Consider the following 22,451-nt stretch of genomic DNA (forward strand, 5'->3'; position numbering starts at 1 on the left):
GAGTCGTGTTTTGTCATAATAATATTAGGTTATTTAATTAAATTATATTAATATAATTTATTTATTTTTTATTAATAAAAAAATAATTAACCCTATTGCTAAAGGTATATATTAACGTTGTGGCAGCTCAAAAGAAACATATATATATATATATATATATATATAGTTTAGAGGATTTAATACAAAACTGGTGAATCATGCATATTCGTACTTGACTTGATTCGATCAGTGTTTGTGTTTGAGGGGATTTGTTCTATTTTTGGATTTTACTTTAATTATATATGTATGTTTGAAACTTTAATTATGGCATGATGCATGAAATTTCAGACAATGTACATAACGTCATGGTCTAGAAAATTGATGAACAAGAAAGGAAGCAAAATGTAGAGAATTACATGAACAAGTGATCCATTATGCTTATACCCAAAAACCAACACATTCTCCGATTTTGAGAAACTGATCATCTTTTTTAATTACTCATATTTTTGCAGTTTCACTTAGCTACTATTAGTTCTGCTTTCCATCTACACAAATTAATGCCACTTCCATCACAAAGTACCATTTCATTCACAAAAGCCCTCAACAGATCAATCAGTCTGAAACAAAAACACCAACAAGAAGATGAAGAGTATTTTTCAAAATCCAGGGGCCCACCAGATATAATTTTCAAGAAAGGAAGGGATTAGGGTTCGAAGATTCTAACATCATCTGATGATATAGAGCCTTTCTCTCAGCATTCTTCTTCAGCAAAACCAGCTGCTCCACCGAGTAGAGGCAGCAGCCTTTGGAGTAAAGCTGCGTCTGAGCCACCGGAGAGTTAACCACCACCTGAAGCAGCTGCTGCCTATTCAGCCTCCCCAAATCTCCACAGCCAATGCTGGCTGTTGTACCACATGAAGCCGGCGGGGGCGGCCGCCGCTTTCACAGGGCATGGACTGGAGTACCCTGACCTGCGCCTGGAGGAACCTGATATACTTGTACGCCTCCTCCAGTACTGTCGCCATGTCCATCTTCTCATCCCATGGGAGCAGCCTCTGTAAACACCGCGTCTTGTCGCTTAGCCTCTGTTGCTGCCGCCTCCGCCTCTGCTTCCCGTACTGCGCCGTTTCAATTCTAGGGTTCATCATTGGGGACTCAACAACGGCGGTGTTCTGAGGCAGCTCCAGAGAAAGGAGGCCTGGTAGCTGGTGATGAAGAGAAGATGACGCCGCTTCAGAGAAGAAGTTGTAAGGAGGAGCCTCGGCGGGGACGCCGTCGTTGATGGCGAAGAGCGGGTCGCGGTTTCCGCGGCAGCGTTGTCCAAAGAACCGTAAGCGAGCAACGAGCGGAAGCTGAGACCAGCACAGACGCCATTCATATAAGCCTCATCGACGGCGGAGGAGGCTTCGCCGCTGAGGAGCAGCGACGGCGGCTGTATCTGAAACTGAAACTCGTCCTCCATTACTCTGCAAGTTGAAATGGATGAATTTTCTCCCTACATAAAGAGAAATATATACATATATATATATGGGGTGGGGGACACGTGGCGGAGTGCAAGAGGGTGACGGACGGTACGGCGGATGACAGGTGCAGGTGCGCGTTTCTGATGACTCTGTCTGTACGGCGGCCGTTTTCGTGCTGGTGAGGTTGAGACGACGCCGTTTGATGTTTTGAGCTCTTTAACAGTTGGTGGATTTATGGCCGTCAGATGAGAATTTGGACTGATATATCGGAGGCAGATGAATAATGAGGGTGGAACTGACGACAATGTCGGGGAATAACTGGAAATATAATATGTGAGGCTGGCAAGAAACAGCGATGATTTACTGTTGTGCCCCTGTTTCTAGACGGGTACTTCTGGACGTTGCGAGCTATTGGAGGGTAGAAACGGAAGAGAAAACCAAGGAATGATTGAAGATCTACGTACACGTGGACAGACTACAAATTTGGACATTTTAATAAATTATAATACTTTTTTTAATTTTAATATTCATAACTTAATGTAACAACAAGCTTTTCATTTAATTTTAATGATGAACTAACAATTTTTTTTAATTATAAATCATAATTAATTAATATATATATATATTAGATATTCTAAAAATATTTTTCTGGAGTAATATACCTTATGAATTATTTATTTTATCCACCCACATTTTTTTCCATATTTCTTCCAAATATATATATATATATTTTTTATTTTCAAAACAATTTTCAACCAAACAATTAGTTAGTGATTTGGGATTAATAGTATGATGTATGAATATAAACACAGTCACACAAATATGATAGTATGATAAGATAATCCTTTAACATTTTAGAATACAACCCAACTCTGTTATTGTATGTAAATACTTTTGTATTATTTTGGCATTTATATATATATATATATATAGGGCAAATTACAGTAACTTTTTCTGACGTTTGACATAATTATAAATAAAAAATAAAATTTTAATCTATTAACTTGACTTTTATTCAATTTCAATCCATTACTATAATAATTATCACATTTTGTATATTTTATTTGAAAATTGCTTCAATTAGATATTTCGGTGGCTGATTTTTTTAATTTTCGCTGTAGTTGCTTCAATTTGAGGATTTTTTTATCCCACGTGGCATTAAAGTCTGACGTAGCAGATGAGATGGATTTATGTTCTTGAATAATTAAATTTTTTAGTCCATTAATTTTATACATAGTTTAATTGTCACATCTGGCACTAAAGAATACCTTGGCATTTGAAGTGGATATATTTTTTTTATCCCTTCTCTCCCACATAAACACTTAAATAAACAAAAGGTCAAATTGTATAAAAATAAGCTTTGAATTTATATTTTATATTGACTTTCGTGACACGTCGTCTATGCATGCCTATAATAAATAATCTTACACACTTTAAAATATATCATAAATTAGAATAAAATATATAACTCAATATATTAGCTTCAAAGAAATATATTATTGAAAAAAATATAAACTCATAAAAACTGTAAATAATTATAAATAATCATTTTATAAATCCTTATAAATTATAAAAATAATTATTATTTTATAAATAATTAAAGATTATTATAAATAATTTTATTACAGATAATTATTCATTTAATTAAAAAATTATTGGAAAAAATACATTAGATTTAATTTATTAAAAGTATATAAAATTATAGGGAATTATAAATTCTTATAAATTATAAAAAATAAAATTCTTATTTTATATCATATAATACATAAAATTATAAAACTAAAAATTGTTATTTTATATACAATTATAGATTATGAAAAAGAAAACTATTATTTTATATAATATAAATTTAAATAAAAAATAACCCATCCACCCACCCCCCACCCCCTTCCCCCTCCCCTTCGCTTGCTCTTGCCGCCACAGAAGGTGGCGACACCGCCTCCAGTAGACGGAGGGCGACGCGCCACCACTAGGTGACTTGCCGACACCTAGGGACGCACAACTGGGCGCTGGGGGCGGCGGAGGTGGACCGATAGGAGGGGGAGTTGGAGGGTAGGAATTTTATTTTTTTTAAATTTATATTATTATATATATAATTTTGCTTTATAATTATGTATATATTTATATTCAATTATGCCACGTAGGATGTGTTGTGTACATATTAGCCATGTTAGATAATGACATGACTCATTTTGCCGGACAAATAAGCAATTACCTGCTACATCATTAATTTTCATTCAATTGATAGGAAAATTGACACCAAAACCCTAAATTGGACCTAATTGAAGTAATTTTTAAATATAGTGCGTAAAATGTGATAATTATCATAGTTAGTGGACTAAAATTTAACGAAAGCTAAAATAATGGACTAAATTTTTTTCCCCTTATAAACATCCCTTTATTGTTTGAAAAATTATCAACACCCTTCTAATTTTAATGATCGTTTAACAATTAGCCCAATTCGTTAGGTTTTCATCTATTGTTTTGTGATGAACTGACCAAAATGCCCTTGTGGATTAAGAATTATATTTTTTTTATCTTTTAAAATTTTTTATTTTTTATGGACTAAGTGGATAATTCTTTTATAATTTTTAAAAAATTTCATCCACTCCGTTCGATTTTTTTATAATTTTTTTTTAAAAAAATATAGTAAGAGAAAAATTGACAATTTCATACCTCCACTCAAGAATTATATAATTTCATCAAATATCAGATGGGGAGGGGGTGTATTTGTAATTTCTCAAACAACGAATGAGTATTCATAATTATGTCAAACCTCAGGGAATGTTGTTATATATATATATATATATATATATATATATATAATAGGGGTATGTTTAACCCGCTTGAGGAAAGATTCAAATAACCCTCCAACAATGCCAAAATTTAGATGGAGCTCCAAAATCTGCTTCTTTTGCGCCCCGATGCGCTCCAGCAATCTGCTTCAGAGACCCGAGATCCAAATGGTAGATCCTCTGACAGCTTATGGCTGATATGATGACACGTGGACCAGGTCGAGAGGCACATATGGCCCTATAAATACCTTCATTTCATTATATTTATGGTATGATATATGTATTACTTTCTATCACATTTAATATCTCTATTCGAATATTATTATATCGATCTTGAGCTAACTTAAACATTCGAGGGTCTTAATTGGGGGCCACCCAACTAATGCAACGTACTTCTATCTTCTCAAGGACTACACTTTTATCTAGGTAGTCTTGAAGAGATAGAAAATAAGTGACTCCAGCCATATTCTACCCGAATTAGTTGGCGCCGTTTGTGGAAAAACTAAGAATAGCACTCACAATTAGGGATGACAGGTGAGAAATGAGGATTAAGGGAACCGGGCATTTCTAAAGCCGAAGTGGAGGAGGTAGGCTAATAGATGGAAAGATTGGGATTGTAAATAGATGAACTCAAAAGATGAGGGGAGATAGTTGCCCAAAACAGGAATTCACATTTCTCGAACAAGATATTGACTGAGATAGTATTCCACAACTTTAGGTTGCCAGACTTGTGCAAGTAGGAGGGGACCAAGGATCTTGTATGGTCAATTTGATCCTATTAATGCAAAATTGTTTATGACTACTTCGATAAGAAAGACGCAAGAATGGTTCACTAGCATACCTAGTGGTAAAATAGAATCATATGGCTAGCTGATCCAAAATTTAGCATTCCATTTTGCGAGCAAGAAAAAAGCGAAGAGATCGACCACATACCTGTTCACTATAAGGCAGAGAGAGGACATTTCATCAAAAATTTTCATAGGAACGATTAACAACGGAACATTAGAAGTTCAGAATCTTCACAGAGATATGATGCTCAACATTCTAATACAATGGCCATGATGGTGGTAGAAAAGGCAAAGGTAATGCAATGGCCAATAAAAAATCGTAACCCACCAACCAAGAAGTATTCCAACAAAGTTTCATAGGGATAGAGGTCATGGTATAGAGGACTATTATCAACTGAAGATGAGATAGAAAGATTAGTTAGACAAGGATATTTTATGGAACATGTATTGAATCAAGAGGGGAAAATATAGAGCAATAAAAAATACAAAAATAGGTCCAGGAATGAGTCTCGTAGTAGGGATAGATTTAGAAAAGAAAAAGAAGTGAGAATAGAGGAAGGAGCTCATGATAATGCTCCCACTAAAGGAGTTATTCATACGATTTCAGGGGGACCAACAAATGGAGACTCTGGACGACCAAGAAAAAAATGCGCGAGAAATTTCAGAAACAAAGAGAAGGGGAGAGCAGATACTGAATGTTGAGCACGAAGAAGAGATAACATTTGGAATGAAAGACTTGAACCAAGAGATTGGGTCCCAGAAGGATGTCATGATAATCACAATGGACTTTGCCAACTATGCGGTTCACAAAGTGCTTATAGATAACAGTAGCTCAGTTGACATCTTGTTCGTGGAAGTGCTAAGGAAAATGGACATAGGTGACACCCATCTGCAGCTAGTTAAAACCCCTCTTGTAGGGTTTGGAACGAGCGAGGTAACACCCTAGATGATTGTTCACAGACTTAATGTGGATACTCAAGTTAAGCCAGTGAAACAGAAGAAGATTTCATTCCGGATTGAGCAAAATAAGATTATTGAGGAGGAGGATAATAAGTTGATAGAAGCCGGGTATGTAGCGGAGGTACAATACATAGAATGACTGCCGAATGTGGTGATTATGCAGAAAGCATTAGGAAAGTGGTAGATGTGCACTGACTTCACCGTTTTAAATACAACATTCCCAAAAGATCCCTACCCACTACCTTGAATCGACCTACTAGTGGACTCAACAGCAGGTTGCACCTATTTAGCATGATGGATGCATATAAAGGATATCACCAGATTTGCATGGCGGAGAAAGATAGAGATAATACTTCTTTTATTACTGAAAATAGTATCTAGTGTTACAATGTGATGCCCTTTGTTTTAGAAAATGCAGGTGCCAAATACTAAAGGCTTGTCAACAGGATGTTCAAGAATCTCATAGGAAATTTCATGGAGGTTTATGTTGATGACATATTGGTCAAGAGTAGAAAGGAGAAGGAGCATCTCACACACCTGGAAAAGGCATTCAAGGTCATGCGGAATGACAAAACGAAGCTAAACCCGACCAAATGTACCTTTGGAGTTAGAGGAGGTAAGTTTTTAGGATACATGGTAAGCGAAAAGGGGATCGAAGTGAGCACATAAAAGATTGAGGCGATTATGCACCTGGGCTCGCAAAATGCAATCAAGTAAGTTCAAAAACTAACATGCAAGGTCACATCACTCAATTGTTTTATTTCCAAATCGACTGATAGGAAATTACCATTTTTTAAGCCCTTGAGGAAGGTAAATGACTTCAAATGGATAGAGAAATGCAAATAGGATTTAATATATTTAAAGCAATGTTTGATGTCTCCATCATTGTTGGCAAACCCTAAGATAAGAGAAATTTTGTACTTATACTTACCGGTCTCTAATGAGGCAGTAAGCTTGGTACTAGTAAAGGAAGAATTACGGGTGTAGAACTTGGTGTACTACGTCAGTAGAATGTTGGAAGGAGCTGAAAAAAGATACTTCTAGATAGAGAAGTTGACACCACCATTGGTTGCTACTGTTAGAAAGTTATGACCCTACTTTCAGCCGTACAAAATTGTGGTGCTCACTAACCACTCATTAAAGCAGGTAATGGCAAAACCAGATGCGGCAAGTTGCCTAATTAAATGGGCAGTTGAGTTAGATAATTACACATCAAGTACCCGGCTGGAACCTCGATAAAAGCATAGGTATTTGCTGACTTTATTGTTGAGTTAGCAGGTGAACTACAACTGAAGAAAGAGGAAGGATGGCTATTGTATGCTGATGGGTCATCAAACTTGAGTGATGGAGTAGGAGTGTTGCTTCAAGGACCAGAATGGTAGAGATCGAGATCATAGGAAAGTTGGCTTTCTCCACATGAACAATGAGGCAAAAGAAGAGACCCTAATCTTGGGTCTAAGAATGGCATATGAAGTAGGGGTAAGACAGTGAGATATTTACACTGACTCCCAGTTGGTGGCTATGAGGTCGAAGAAATGTACGAGACCCATGAAGTGCCGCCCATGATGCAATACCTAAAGGAGGTGAAGGACGCTATAAAAGAGTTTGACAAGTGTCCGATACAACAAAATCACAAGAGAGGAAAATGAGAGGGTAGATATGTTATCTAAGTTTGGAGCCACGGTTAAGAATAAAAGATACAAATATTACAGTAATTATAGAAGAAGTGGCGACAATAGATGCGGTAGAGAGCGAGGTACATTGTGTATGGGGAGAAAAATCATGAAAAAAACTGAGGTGATCGAATATTTAAGGGATGAGGTCGTGTCTAGCAATCCCACTTCTCCAAGGAGGCCAAAATTCAAGCCAAAGGTATTTATAGGAGATCAATAGATGGACCACTACTTAAATGCTTAAGTTTGAAAAAGGCCTGATATGTATTGAGGGAGATTCATAAAGGAATTTGAAGAAACCATTCAGGTGGGAGATTGCTTGCACAAAAAGTAGCACAGTAAAGGTTTTTTTCGTCCATGCGATGGAGTTTGCTAAAAAAATGCGAGAGTTGTAAAAAATATGCGACCTTGATACACACTGCGACTCCTATGCGGCCAATGAAGACCACATGCCCATTCGATCAATGGGGAATTCAATCGTGGGACCCCCCCCCCCACACCAGCTCAAAAGAAGTTCATCATTGTAGTTGTAGAATATTTTTTTCAAATGGGTAGGAGCAGAGGCATTTGCCAAAATCTTTGAGAAAGAGGTAATCAACTTCATTTGGAAAAATATTATTCGTAGGTTTGACATTCCAAGGATCACAATATGGTTTAGAGAGCTAAAGATCTAGCAGAACTTTACGGCAATAGGAAATCCACAAGCAAATGGCTTGACGGAGGTTACTAATAGAATTCTACTACCACATCTCAAGACTAGGTTGGAAGGTGCTAAGGGTTCATGGTTAGAAGAATTATCCAAGTTGTTGTGGGCATATCGGACAACACCAATTACAACAACTGGCGAAACTGTATTATGCTTAGTTTATGAAATTGAAGTGATCATCCACGCATATATTACAGAAGATATAACAAGGATCTATCAATACAACCCCTAGGATAATCACCAAGAGATATCTTTCGATCTCAGCACAATAAAAAAGAACAAAAACCATGCTCATGCGATAATTCTGCATCATAAGAGTTTGATGATGAAAATCTACAACCATAAGGTCAAGCTAAGATATTCCCAGGTAGGTGATCTCATCTTGAAAAAAGTCAAGGTATCCAAACACGCGGAAAAACTGGACCCTGGATGGGAAGGACCCTACAAGGAGATCAAGGTAAAAATAAGGGAACCTACAAATTACAAGATCTAGAAGGCACGGATTTGCCAAGGCCTTGGGATATTCACAATCTGAAAAAGTTTGTGTATGAAAGCAACCTAAGAAAGGTAATTTTGAAAATTTTTGGCTAGAATGGAAAACGTCATTCTGTATTCCGATCTGAAAAAGATAAACTATTTTCACGTAAAAAGTCATCATTTTGATCTGAATAAGATCCTTTCAAATCTATTACGTTGATCTGAAAAAGATCTTTAATTTCAATCAAAGTCAAAAAAAAAATTTCAAGTTGAAACCTCCAATGAAGTCGAGAAATCAAAATCTGAAAAATATTTACCAAGTACCAACTCCAATGATGTCAAGATAATCAAGATCTAAAAAAGATTTTTCAAGTATAAAACCTCTAATGAGATCGAGATAATCAAAATCCAAATCGTAAATCCTCTAATAGCTTATGATTTAAGATGACGACACGTGGACTAGGTTGGGAGGCATATTTGGTCCTATAAATACCTTTATGCCACTACGTTTATATAGTTTTGACATATTTATTACTTTTTTATCACATTTGATATCTCTGTTCGAATATTATCATTTCGATCTTTGGTTGACTCAAGCATAAAGGGTCTTAGTTGGCAACCACCTAGTTAGCCTAACATGCTTCTCTGTTCTGGGTAGTTCTGAATAAATCGAAAACACATGACCCCATGGAGATCGCCAGATTCTACCCAAATTTATATATATATATATATATATATTTGATAATAGACTTATAGGAATATTAAATCAATTACAAAAGAAATAAGTTTTCATAAAGAAAACTATTAAAGATGAAAATATTTTTGAAATACGTTCGACATGCAACTGAAAGGTGTCCAATAGGCTACTGAATTGTATCCGATAAACTATCAGGGCGTATTTGAGATCATTGAATTATAAAACACGCTACCTAATATATTGGATACAATATTAGAGGCATAAGCATGTTTTACATGATGTAGGATAAATATCCAATATGATACGTATTATATTTTAGAGTATTGGTGCATTTTACTGAATACAATTCCTCTCCCGTAGTATGGATATTTTGAAGGTAAAAATAGAATTTTCTCAATAAAATCTGCATACTTTCAAGAACAAACAACAATTGTCCATTTACCTTGAAAAATATTATGAAAAATCAAAGCTTCTCCTCGAGCCGTATTCTATGCCTAGATCCATGGATATCTTAGTTTACCAATATCAAAATTCCTCCATGATCGACACAAATTATCCTCAGACAACATCTATCTCTATGCAAGAATGATAGTGATACCATACACCACTTATCTTAATTTTTCAATACAAGAAATAATCTTATTTGCATACTGCATATATTGAATACTTGTACTAAATAGATTCTTCGCCTATACACTTTATGGAACATATGAAAAAAAAAGCATATAAAAATATTAAAATGGATCCCTCCACCTCCATCTCCACCTCAATGAATCAAACGAAATATACACAGATCCCATTTTCTAATATTTGAACAATGAATCGGTGATTGAACCAAAAAAATTACTGGGTGATTGGTGCGACCGGTCGAACCGAGGAGAAAAAATCGATTGATCGGAAAATATTATATACATGCATATATATATATATATAGCATATTAATACATTATATATTTATAACAATTTATAAAGATGATACAATTATAAATGAAATCAAACTATAACAATTAAACAATAGAAAATCAACTATTGGAGGAGCAAATTAAATCAAAATTCAAACCAACAAAAGTTTAAATTTAGAATCCCTCAAAGTTTGAAACTTGAATGTTTTGTTTGTTGCTTTTCCTTTTGGATCAAATATAGGTAGCAACCGCTACATCAAAATAAAATCTTTTATAAATAAAAAGCCCAAAAAAGATTGGAGAAAAGGATAAATAAGTAGATGAAGAAGAAGGGAAGAACAACCATATTGAAGGAGCTCATTGTCCCACATTAGAGAAGCATAATCCAAGCACACCATATTGGCTGTAAGAAGTTGCTCATTCTCTCACACTGAAAAAACATAATCAAGCTTAAACATTTCAAGCTACAAATATAGTGATAGTTTGTTTGAGTAACTATCCATAAAACACTTGCCTCTATATTTAACTATCTTATTTTTTAGTGGACCGCACACTTGATTAGTGGAATATTTATGTAACTATATTAGTATTTTTTTTTTAGCAAAAGACAAAACTGGTCTGATCGGCTACTGAGTGAACTGATTTTTACCTATTTTATCGGTCCACATCGATCTTGACTTCACTCATTTTAACCATATGAACTGGTCCAGACACATGGTCAGTTCCTGGTCAAATTGGCCGATTCATGTATGGTCTGAAAATACTGCTCTTCGTAATCCGGGGCACTCTAGTAGCAGAGCAAGTTTTTGAGATAACAATGGCTATTTTCTTGCTGCTTTTTCTATTTCCACAAGAATCAATACAAACTCTATGGCTGAAGTTTGGGCGCTCATTCAATGTGCATGGTCTAACACTTGCAATTACTAAAGGATTCTCACACCTAATTATACAAATTGACTCCATGTTGGTAATCAATCTTCTGTGTAGGAAAGCAACTCTGCCCAAGCACCTAATCCAGCTATTTTGATATTGCTTGAAGATATGGACTAGAGTTAATGAAGCAAGGATGGCTTTTTGTTGTAGGGAGGTGAACTAGGCAGCTAATAAGTTAGCTGAGGACACTATAATACACATTCAGTTTGTAATTTTTTTTACATACACAAATGCTACTCTCCTTTCCCAAGTTTATTTTCTCGAGGATCTTTACGTAATGCGCTCTTTGAAAGGCATTTTTAAGCTACCTTCTAGCTGAAGAATTCTTTGTAAAGTGTCATCACTTTGTTCAAAACCCTGAATTTTGACGACTACATACAAAGTTTACTAATACTAATACACAAGTGCTAGCTCTATTGACATTGTCATCTACAACCATTTATGGGTTGATACTATTTGCAGCAACACCACTTTCTTTCGAGATTTGTTTGAAAAAATATAGTCTAAATGGGTTTCTAATATGAAATTTTTTTCGAAGAATTAATGTTGGATGCTTTCTCATCATTATTAGATCAATAAACTATTAAAATAAAGAGGTTATCATGATCATTTTTAGTGTTACGGTGGGAACAAGTTGTAAGTTAAGTAAGAAAGAATATTTAAAAAAAGAAATGAAAAGTCAAGAAAATTTAAAGTTGGATCATTTTGGAAAATAACATAGTATTTTTAATTTTACCAATATGATGCAAAAGTTGGTAGGGAGCTACATATAGTTTTTTACTTGAATTAGCTTAAGTTAAATAATTTAAAGGAGCAAAAAGCTAAAGATATTAAAAAAAAAAAAAACTCTTTTCAACTTATTATAATAATAAGTTCATAAATATTTTTTTTAAGTAGCTGCAAACACCCCCTAAAATTACATCTCTCTAGAAGTCAATATTGAAGAACTGAAAACTAATTATTTTCCCAAAACGTATTAGTTGCAATTGTAGAAAGTAAAAAAATAATGATTTTTTACTAAACATGTTTAATCAATACCAAACGACTTCTCAAAAAACTTTCTACAAAATAAAAATGCTAAAATGGTGGTAAAGTGCCATGTTAATAGATTTCTATGACAAAGCTTGTCTAAGTTTGGTTAGTAGCCAAGTGAATCTGTAAACCTTCAATCACATGCCAATTATATTACACTTATCATATAATTGATTCTGATTTGAGTAGATTCGGTGTATAACACAATCTCTTTAAGAAAAAGTAGCACATTTGGAGTCCAATTCGTGGCTTGCCTTCTAGGTCTACAATTAGAGTTGCCAATACCAAGCCAGTTGAACACAAAGTCAAAGACCCATTGTCAAGTAGACTGCTTTTAGTCCTCCCATTGGTAGTGGGAGTGGTGACATGGAAGAAGCTATTTTTTTTTGGAGAGGAAAATGACAAAATTTTATTACAAAAATAAGCCGTTATACAACTTGAAAGTATGAAAATCAATATCAGAGAAAAAGGAACCCTTAGAACAGGAGTATGCTAATCTACTTGCTTTCCTATTGACATAGTCGAAGTTAAAAGAAGAGAAGAGATCACATGATTATTTAATCTCGGCAATAAGAGGGCCTAAGGATGAGAAATTTTGATTATACTTTTCAGCTTGAAAATGAGGGTCTGATAGTCACCTTCTAAGATTATTTGTGGCCAATTCATTCAGTGAACAAGATCGATTGACTCTGTGACAGCGAGCGTTTTAGCATTTACCATACAATGAAACCTATGAACAATACAGAAGATGATCGAACCTGTGTAATCCTTCCCAGTCACACCAATTTCGACCTATGATCCATTGTTGAAAGTGGCCCCATCAAAGTTGATTTTAACCACATTCAAGGGAGTTCTTGACCAACGTGGAATGGATTGGGATTTTGCTGGAGTGGGAGCTTCGGTTGGATTCTGAAGTAATGTTGCGTGATAGCTCCTGGTCGTGATGACTGTTTGTTCTGGTGGGCAATAAATGCCTTCCATGTGGATTCTATTTCTGCTCCACCAAATAAACCAACAACGTATGAGAAAGAATTCAAATTCAGTCCTAGATAATAGCTCAATAGCACATTGAATCTAGTAAAAAACGTTTGTTGTCCATTATGAGACTAAAGACCCAGGAATATTCGATAAAGCCCAAACTTGATGAGCATAATGGCATTGCAGAAATTGTATCTTCATTTTGGATCCTTACAGTATGGACAACAAAATCATCCGTTCGGAATCTTTTCTGCAGATTGAAATTAGTAGATAGAGCATTCCAACACAATTTCAAGCAAATAATCTGATCTTTACTTGGTTCGGCGACATCCAATAAATTTTCCATTGACCAAGACTGGAGCAATACTAGTTTAAACTTGTGGAAGCAGGATTAAACAAAAGAGCGCCAAAAGATAGGCACTGCTTACTATGAAACTACCAGCATTCGTGTAATGCCAACATGGGAAATCTTGTTGATTCCCTCTTGTAAAGAGGATTTTGAGAATATGGTCTCTATATTTGGGATTGAAGAGCATGTCAATGATGGATCAATCCGATTCATTTATAGATAGGGTCAATGGGAGCAGCCACAATAGCATTTCCAAGTCCGTCAATCACTAGTGTGGAAATCTTAAAAGTTGTAGGTCTAGGTACTCATTTGTATTTCCAAAATTTAACACCTCTTTTGTCGCCTATTCTCCTTCTGCTCCCTACTTGGACAATTTGTCGGGTTCATGATGGAGCCATGTAAAGGAAGGATGGTAGCACATCATGGCCTCAATGATGTCTAAATTAGAATGATATTTTGCTTTATACACACAGGCAAGAAGGTTGTGAGGGTTGATCGAGAGTTTCCTGACTTGTTTAGCCAGAAGGGCTAAGTTGAAAGCTCGCAATGAATGGAAGCCCAAACCACCTTTAAATTTCCTTTTACATAGATTAGATCAAGAAATCTAGTGAGCCTTTCTTTTATCCTTATTGTGCCCAAAAAAATTAGCAATCACATATTCAATATCTCCATGAAGCGTGTCTGAAAAGCAAAAAACACTTATGGCATAGGTAGAGATGGCTTCATAAACAGATTTAATGAGAATTTGGTTACCTGCTTGAGAAAGATTTTTCTCGTTCCATCCCTCCATCTTCTTCTAAACTCGATCTTGAATGTAGGCAAACACCTCTTTTTTATTGATCTACGACTGGAGGAAGGCTGAGATACGTTGCATGGTTTTCATCACGACGGAGACGAAGGATCTTTGGGATCGCATCTACTAGATGGGCTAGTGCGTTCTTGCTCCAGACCACCATGGATTTCTGAAAGTTAACCTCTTGAATTGATGCTCTTTCATAACTATCTAGGATCTCTCGATTTTGCAACATTGCAGGAATATTAGCTTGGCAATATATTTGGTGTGTCGTTCGTGAAGAGCAAGTGAGAAATGCTCGGTGCAACGCTTGCAAACTGCAATTCCTTGAATCATGGTGTCCTATTCAGCTTTACATAAAAGAGCACCAAAAGCCTCGGAACACGGTAAGAACAAATATGGGCAGAGAAAGTCTCCTTGATAGAGCCCTATCGTACCGAAAAGAGATCTAAAGTCGTTGCCATGTAACATAAAAGAGTACGACATAGTGCTAACACAAATCATGACAACTTTGACAAGTGATTCATTAAAACCTAACTTGACTAACATTTTCTCGAGAAAAGCACCCCTCCACTTTGTCACACGCTTTACTAATATCGAGCTTAACGATAGCATGACCTTTCTTACCCCAAATTTGGTCCTCAAGTAGTGATTTATTTCTAGGGCGATCAGGATATTATCCGAAATGATAAACGGGGATGAATGCAGATTGGTTTTGGGAAATAATAGCATCAAAAAGAGGTTTAGTCTATTGGCAATAGTTTTGGATGTAATTAAATAGAATTGCAAAGGCTTATAGGTCTAAACTGTGAAACATGTGCAAGATTCCTACACTTCGGAATGAGAACACTTATAGGTCTAAACTGTGAAACGTGAGCAAGATTCCTACACTTCGGAATGAGAACACTTAGGTGCGACTAATATTCTCGTCGAAAGTAAGATCATTTACGAAGTTGATAATATAACTTGCAACATCATGTTTAATATAGTCTCGTAACCATCCGGCCCCAAATATTTTAATGGGTCCATTTGAAACGCAGCTTTAGAGATCTCCTCGACAAAGTATGTTTGCAATAGTGTTTTCTAGGAATCTTAAGTAAATCTAACTAATTACCTTCGAGAAACTAAGAACCGGGTGAAGAATGAAAAATGTCTGCTACGGCCCACATTCCAATTTAAGACATCATGCTGCACTTACTCTATCAATTAATATGCATTAGTGCCTTAGAATAAAAAGGCCTGATATATAAAAAAACATCAAATAGCACAAAACCCCCCTGTGTTTTGAGAACTCGCTAAACTCCTTCCTCTGTTTTTTCACAAAATCTAGCGCACTTGTCCCTTTTCGTTAATTGAAGCTAACACCGTTATTTTTTTTAATTAAAGGACTATTATGCCCTTTTTTATATATATTATATCTTTTCTTAATGACCATTACATCTTTTTTGAGTGTATAAAGATTGTAGAATCTAATCAGTTCGTCTCAACCGTTAGATCTTAAACTTATAAATAATTAACAGCTTAGATTTAATTAAGTTTTAAATTTTATTATATGTATAATTATAATTTATAAAAATAAGATTATTATTAAAAAATAAATTTAACCCTCTACCTCCCACACCCTTGAACTCCATACCCCCTACCCCACCTCCCCTCCCCTCCCCCACCCCTAAGAGGGGCGACGACATTGGGCAATAACGAAGATCTGGTGACGGTCACTACAAAAAAGAGAGGCCTTATTGGGAGGAACTTTTGGGAAGGCTAACATTTGTCCTAAAAATCATCCTGAATTGAGACGATTCTGGGACGAACTCGGACGAATTTTGGACGGAACATCTTGCTCTAGTACTCATCGTCCCAAAATAACAAGTTCGTCCCAACATCCATCCTCGAAATCGTCCTAAATGTTGTTGTAAGATTTTAGTGGATAATAGTTTGGGACGACATTTGTGACGATGGCAAAGCTATCCCATATTTGGACAACAATTTGGATGACTTGAATATGTCCAATTTTCTAATGGAATGTTCTCCCAAATGTCATCTCAACAAGTCGACCCTAATTTCGTCCCACAATTTCAATGACTAAATTGTAATGGCCACATTTTGCCATCCTAAATTTCATCCCAAACTCCGTCCAAAATCTCTAACGGCTATATTATAACGGATTTTTTGTATCGAAATTTCATCCCAAAAGCCGTACCAACACCACCCCAAAATGGTACATAACTTCTTGTGCTCCATCTCATTTGTGTTTTTATTCAATTACATCATTCCTAACACTGTTCAAGCTCTAAAAGTTGAATATATATATATATACATATATATCAACCTTCATCTTTTATGTAATGAAGTATATACAAATATCTATTTTGCCCAATGTTTGATCAATCATTTTGTTTTGGAAAATTGAGGTGGAGGAGGTGTACCATTATCTAGGTATTAAATAATGTAACTATTTAAATTATGATATCTTATTTTTAGTATATTATGTATTATCAGTATGGAAGTTAATTATATATATATGATTTTTGAGGTGTTTGTAACTTATGTATATTGTATTTTATTTAATTAATTAAATATGTTAAGACAATCGAGGAGGTGGATGTATGAGAAGTACTCACCGGGAAATTTATTAGTTTGACGGGAGTTTGAGAATTTGTAAATTAGGCTAAGGATCAACAAGCATATGCAAACGACAACAAAATTAGGTGCTCGTGTCGTAAATGTAGAAATCATTTTTTCAAAACGACAGGAGGTTATGTTCGACATATGTATGAAAGGGTTAATGGAGGGATACTACAATTGGACTGCTCATGGCAAGGCCCAAGTGATAGAGTACTATGATGATCCGCCTGCACCAGTTTCTGTGGAGACTTTTGTTGCACCTAACATAGCGACGCGTTTGGGTGATTTTGAGCAGATGAGTTGGGATCAGAGGATGGTTTATGATGCTGCTAAGACGCACTTTTTCTTGGAGCATCCTGACCCTAAACCCGTGGGTGCCTATAGTTCTTTTCCTGCCGATGGTATTGAGGCCGGCCCTAGTTCGTATAGCTATGATGTGTCACAATTTTTTGATGTAGTATGTACAACCAATCAAATGTTCTACAATGGTTGTGATGAATCCCAATTGTCGGCGGCTGCCCGATTGGTTAACATCAAGGCCGAAAACAACATGTTCAAGAGATGTTACGATCAAGTGTCCCAGTGGGTTAGTGACCTACGAACAGAAAAAATCGTCCCAATAGTTATCAGATTCCCGCAACAACCTAAAAACCACAAAAATTTTGAATTCAAACTAAATTCAATTTCCATCTCAAATCATCCTAAAATTGCCCTAAAGTGCATCCCAAAGTTAAATTGTGGTGGGTTAAAAATTCAATAATCTCAAAACTTGGGACGGAGTTTGGGACAGTTGTTCCTCTCTTGTCTAATATCCGTCCAATGTGGCATCCCATTTCATCCTTGAATAATAGTCTAATTTTTCAAATACGATAAATCAATATCCGTAATTTGGATTGGCTTCAATGTGGTCGTATCTAACCGCCGGATCTAAAATTAGTTGCTTTTGCCGAATAATTTTACTATAATTATGGTTGATTACAAAAACAGTCTCATAAGTATGAACATCAAATTATCGTATTCCTTCTTAGTAAATATATGATATAATTTTTTTAATTTTTGTACAATTAAATTGAGCTATAATACAAATGTTAGTAATTGATTTACACAATTTGGAGTTGTAGACGTATTGTTTTTTCTAATTTTTTTCAAATTGAAAAAAAAAATTTAATAAATTATTTTAGGACGGAATTTGTGACAATCCCATCATACTTGAGATAGACATTGTTAAATACGACTTCATTTTAGTAAGTTACTATCTTTGGGACGACAATTACAACTACTAATATCGTCCTAAAATTCTAATATATAATTCGGATTTAGCCTCAAATCCTAATATCCTTTTCCTTTCACAACATTTCTCTCTCTCCCGACCGTGTCTCTCACTCTTCCTTTCCCTCTCACCACGTTGCGCTATCACTTACCGTCGGCCGTCACTTCTCACTCTCTCTCTCTCTCTCTCTCTCCCTCTTCAAAGTATGTCTCTCACTCAATAGCTGCTGCTACTATTTTTTTTTCTTTGTTTTGAAAGTTTCTGCTAGTTTGTGAGCTTAGATGGGTTGTTTTTCTGATGATTTGGAGATGGGTGTATGACGATGATTATTATTATGGAGATACAGCTAGATATTTTTTTTTATTTTCTTGTCAGTTGTTTTTCCTTTGACGACTGATACTCATATTTTCTTTCTACTATTCTAAGTTGTTCTTTTGGTTTCTTTTTTTTTTTTTTTTTTTTTTTGTTTTTTTTTTTTTTTTTTTTTGCACTGCATCTTGATGGAAATTTTCTTGTGCTTTTGGTGTTTTTTTTTTTTTTTTTTTTTTTTTTGCACTGCATCTTGATGGAAATTTTCTTGTGCTTTTGGTGGTTTATCTCGATTTTGAATTTTGATGTGTAAATGTTTGATGAAACGTCTTAATAGAAATTATTTGCCTGCTCATCTTCTCGTTTCTTCAGTTAAAGCATTTCTATATTTTATTTTCCTCAGTTTCAATACATGACGTGATATACTGTATATTGCTTGCAATTATTGAATTTTCAATTATTAGCTTTGAGAACGAAAGTAGAAAGTTTTTCTTGATCTAGTTTCGCAGAGAACTTGAACTGAGCTTCATTTAGATGAGGAGGACTGGTATTTGTTGTTGATTGTTTCTTAATCCAGTTATTTGTTTATAAGAATGAGATTTACAAACTCCATTTTCAATGATTTTCCTTTTGTACTAATTTTTTTTCTAGGAATTCAAGAAGTTAGAAGGTCAATACTATTTAGTTCTACTCATACTTGAATTTGAAGCTTATATTTTGTTCATGCTTTATTTTCGTACCTCTAAATTCTCCTAACACGTCAACAGTTGTGTTTGAAGCACTTCATGATATTTGGTTTCATATTATTGTTTCTCTTTACATATACTAGATTCTTGGCCTACAAATTCTTGAAAATGCTCTATAATCTTATTCTCTTTACATTTTCTGAAGATGATGAAATTGTGTTATCATGGTGTGGATGGCATACATTTTCAGTTATATGATTTGCCCAACTTGTTTCTCTTACCACTATCCATCTTGAGTCTAATTGTATATATCTATAAATATGCTTGTGGTGTATATTTACTTTGCTTATGCCTTTGGTTCATATCTCTTTTATTTTTCTACCACCCATAAATTGTTTGGATTGATTTACTAAGAAATAAGTTGTAAATGAAGAAATAATTTTGTTCTTTCTTTATCTTGCCAGTGACTTCTAAGTAATTAACTTGCCAAGTTCCTTCGAATTATTTCTTGCAGTTTCATTTTGCTTTTTTTGTTCACGTAATTGTTTGAATATATTTGGTGAATATATATTACTTGAACATATTTATTGTTGGGCTTTTAGTTTTCAGATAAATGTATTTGGATGGCATACAATGTTTGGGCTGGCCTTCTAAGGTATTGGACAAGAAATGGAATAAAAAAGAAGTCAACTCAAAACAAGGCCAATCGGCTAGTGGATCCTACAGCCGCCAACACAATCTATCGTGGGGGGTCCTCCTCAATGGGCGAGCACAAGAAAAAATTAGTAAGTTAATTCGATCTATTTCAAGTTCAATTATTTTCAATAATAAATTTTTACAAATTTTTTATATGTTAAAATATATATGTAGGAAGCTCAGCTCGTCCGTCCAGCTCAGCGAATAGAGGTATTTGCTGCCTACTACAAGAAGAAAGTCGACTACAGTTGGAGTAGTTCAGGGCAGAAGAGGTAGCGGGAAATTACACTTTTTTTTTCCTTAAACCAAAAAATTTAATTATTTATTAACATATTATATCTTACTTATTCTCAGGAGACATATCAAAAGATGCTCGAGGAGCATGCCACGCAGTCGACGCAACGGAGGAGGGTGGCTACTTTGCTGCCAGTGTCACACCCCTTAGAGGAGAAATAACTTTGGACCGAGGCAACCGGGGCAAGAAAGCAGGGTTGAGTCTTTGGTATGGGGTCTGAGACATTGACTGATGCCGCTCGCCCGTGGACCAAAGACCACAGAGCATCGATATCCAATGCCGCCTCGCCGTCAGAACCTCCATTCTCAACACAACTTAAAAAAAATCAAACTTATGTTGGGAATTCTCTTCAGCAAGATGGGGATCCAGATGTTGCGCCTCGACCATCCACCGGCTGCTGCTGCCCCAGTTGAGGAGTCCATGCAACAATAGGATGAAGAAGCTGCAGACGCTCAGCTAACCGACCAGCATTCTTCCTAGCCGTTACATTAGGATTTAAATTTTAATATTTTTGTTTTGAAATTAAAAGTGTGAACTATACATTGGATTTAAATTGTGAAAAATATTGCCTTCAATCATAAATTTAATACAGTAAAATTTAGCCCAATAAAAAATATAACAACAAAAGAAGGAAATTAGTTTTTTTTTTAAATTTACTAAAAATAGGGACTGAATTTGGGACGACATTCCACCCCAAATAAAAATGAAAATACGTCCCAACTACCGTTCAAAAAATACTATGTCTATCATCTGTAAGTTTGTCTTATTTGTCCCAAATAAAAAGAGAAAACACTCCCCAAACGTTGTCCCAAACCGTCCGTAAAGCAGTCCCACGCTTATATTTCAATTATTCATCCTTTAGACAGATGTTGGGATGACTTTTATAGGTTATCCCAAATTTTGTCCTAAATTATGGGACAACTTCAACATACGTCCCAAAATCATAGCGAAATATTTTTCAATGGGGTGTTTTCAAACGGACATCGTTTCATCCAAAAAATTGTTCCAAACACCATCTCAAAAATGAAATGGGACTTCAGTCCGTCCCAAAATTCGTCGCCAATAATTTTTTTTTTTTTATAGTGGGTGTCACCCAAAGATGGAGGGCGACAGATCGCCCTCCTCTGCTATGGGAGATAACAGTTGCGTGGAGGTTAGAATGCCCTCCCCACACCATCATCTGAGCGAGCGGTGGCATAGCCGCCTCCACCAATATAAAAAAAATAAAAATTTAATATAAACTAATTCAAAAAAAATAGAAAGAAAATTATACTTTTAAAAGAAAGTTAAAACATTATAAGAATTAAGAAAATTGATTTAAGTTTTTAAATAAATGTACTATAAACAAGTATTTAATATTATTTACAGTAAATAATATAATTTATTAAAATATATTTAAACTAAAAAATTGAAGGGAGCAAGCGAGTGGATCTTATAGGGAACGTGCAAGCGAAAGCAGTAATTAAAATTCATAAATTAAAAAAAATGAATATAATAAGACCATGACTCCAAGGGGTGTACCCTTGGAGTTCCTGAGCGTCTAACGCAGTTAATAAAATAAACAATATAAAACTTTATCGAAGCTTATGGTGAAATTAAAACCGAGGAGCGCCAAGAAACGTAAATCAAGAATTACCTCTTATTTGATTTTCTTTGCGCCTCGTTTTGTTGATTTGTTCAGGCGAGACTCCAACGTAAAAGTCCTCTAAAGACACGTCCACACTACACCGGAATATAGGGACCCTTAATTCCCTTTGCTAGAAAAAAATAAGGGAAAAACACACCAAGTGTGTAGAGAGAGGGGGCCGACCGATTGCGGACTTCTAGGGTAGGAGGATTTTTTTGTATTGTGTAATAATTAGTTATTCCAAATAACTAATCAGAATATATATATATATATATATACCTTGTATGGATGTACTCCAATGTGTCTAGGTCCATTCCATTATCTATAAGGCAATATATTCTTTATTCCAAATAAAGAATGACCAACATAGCACTTTCTAAAAGTGAGAATTTCTAGTCAACTATTTCCTTTCCTAAAA

General features: G+C 35.2%; 1 protein-coding gene across 1 annotated transcript; it reads right to left on the reverse strand.

Annotated features, from left to right (window-relative positions):
* On the reverse strand, window positions 457–1,441 carry LOC105162763. The gene is made up of 2 exons (XM_020694130.1): window positions 1,373–1,441; window positions 457–1,331 (listed from the first exon to the last, which is right to left on the reverse strand). Exons 1-2 carry the CDS (start codon window positions 1,439–1,441, stop codon window positions 849–851), a joined length of 552 nt encoding a protein of 183 aa, XP_020549789.1. The 3' UTR covers window positions 457–848.

The sequence above is a fragment of the Sesamum indicum genome, linkage group LG5 (genome assembly GCF_000512975.1).
Source record: "Sesamum indicum cultivar Zhongzhi No. 13 linkage group LG5, S_indicum_v1.0, whole genome shotgun sequence".
NCBI classification, from domain to species: domain Eukaryota; kingdom Viridiplantae; phylum Streptophyta; class Magnoliopsida; order Lamiales; family Pedaliaceae; genus Sesamum; species Sesamum indicum.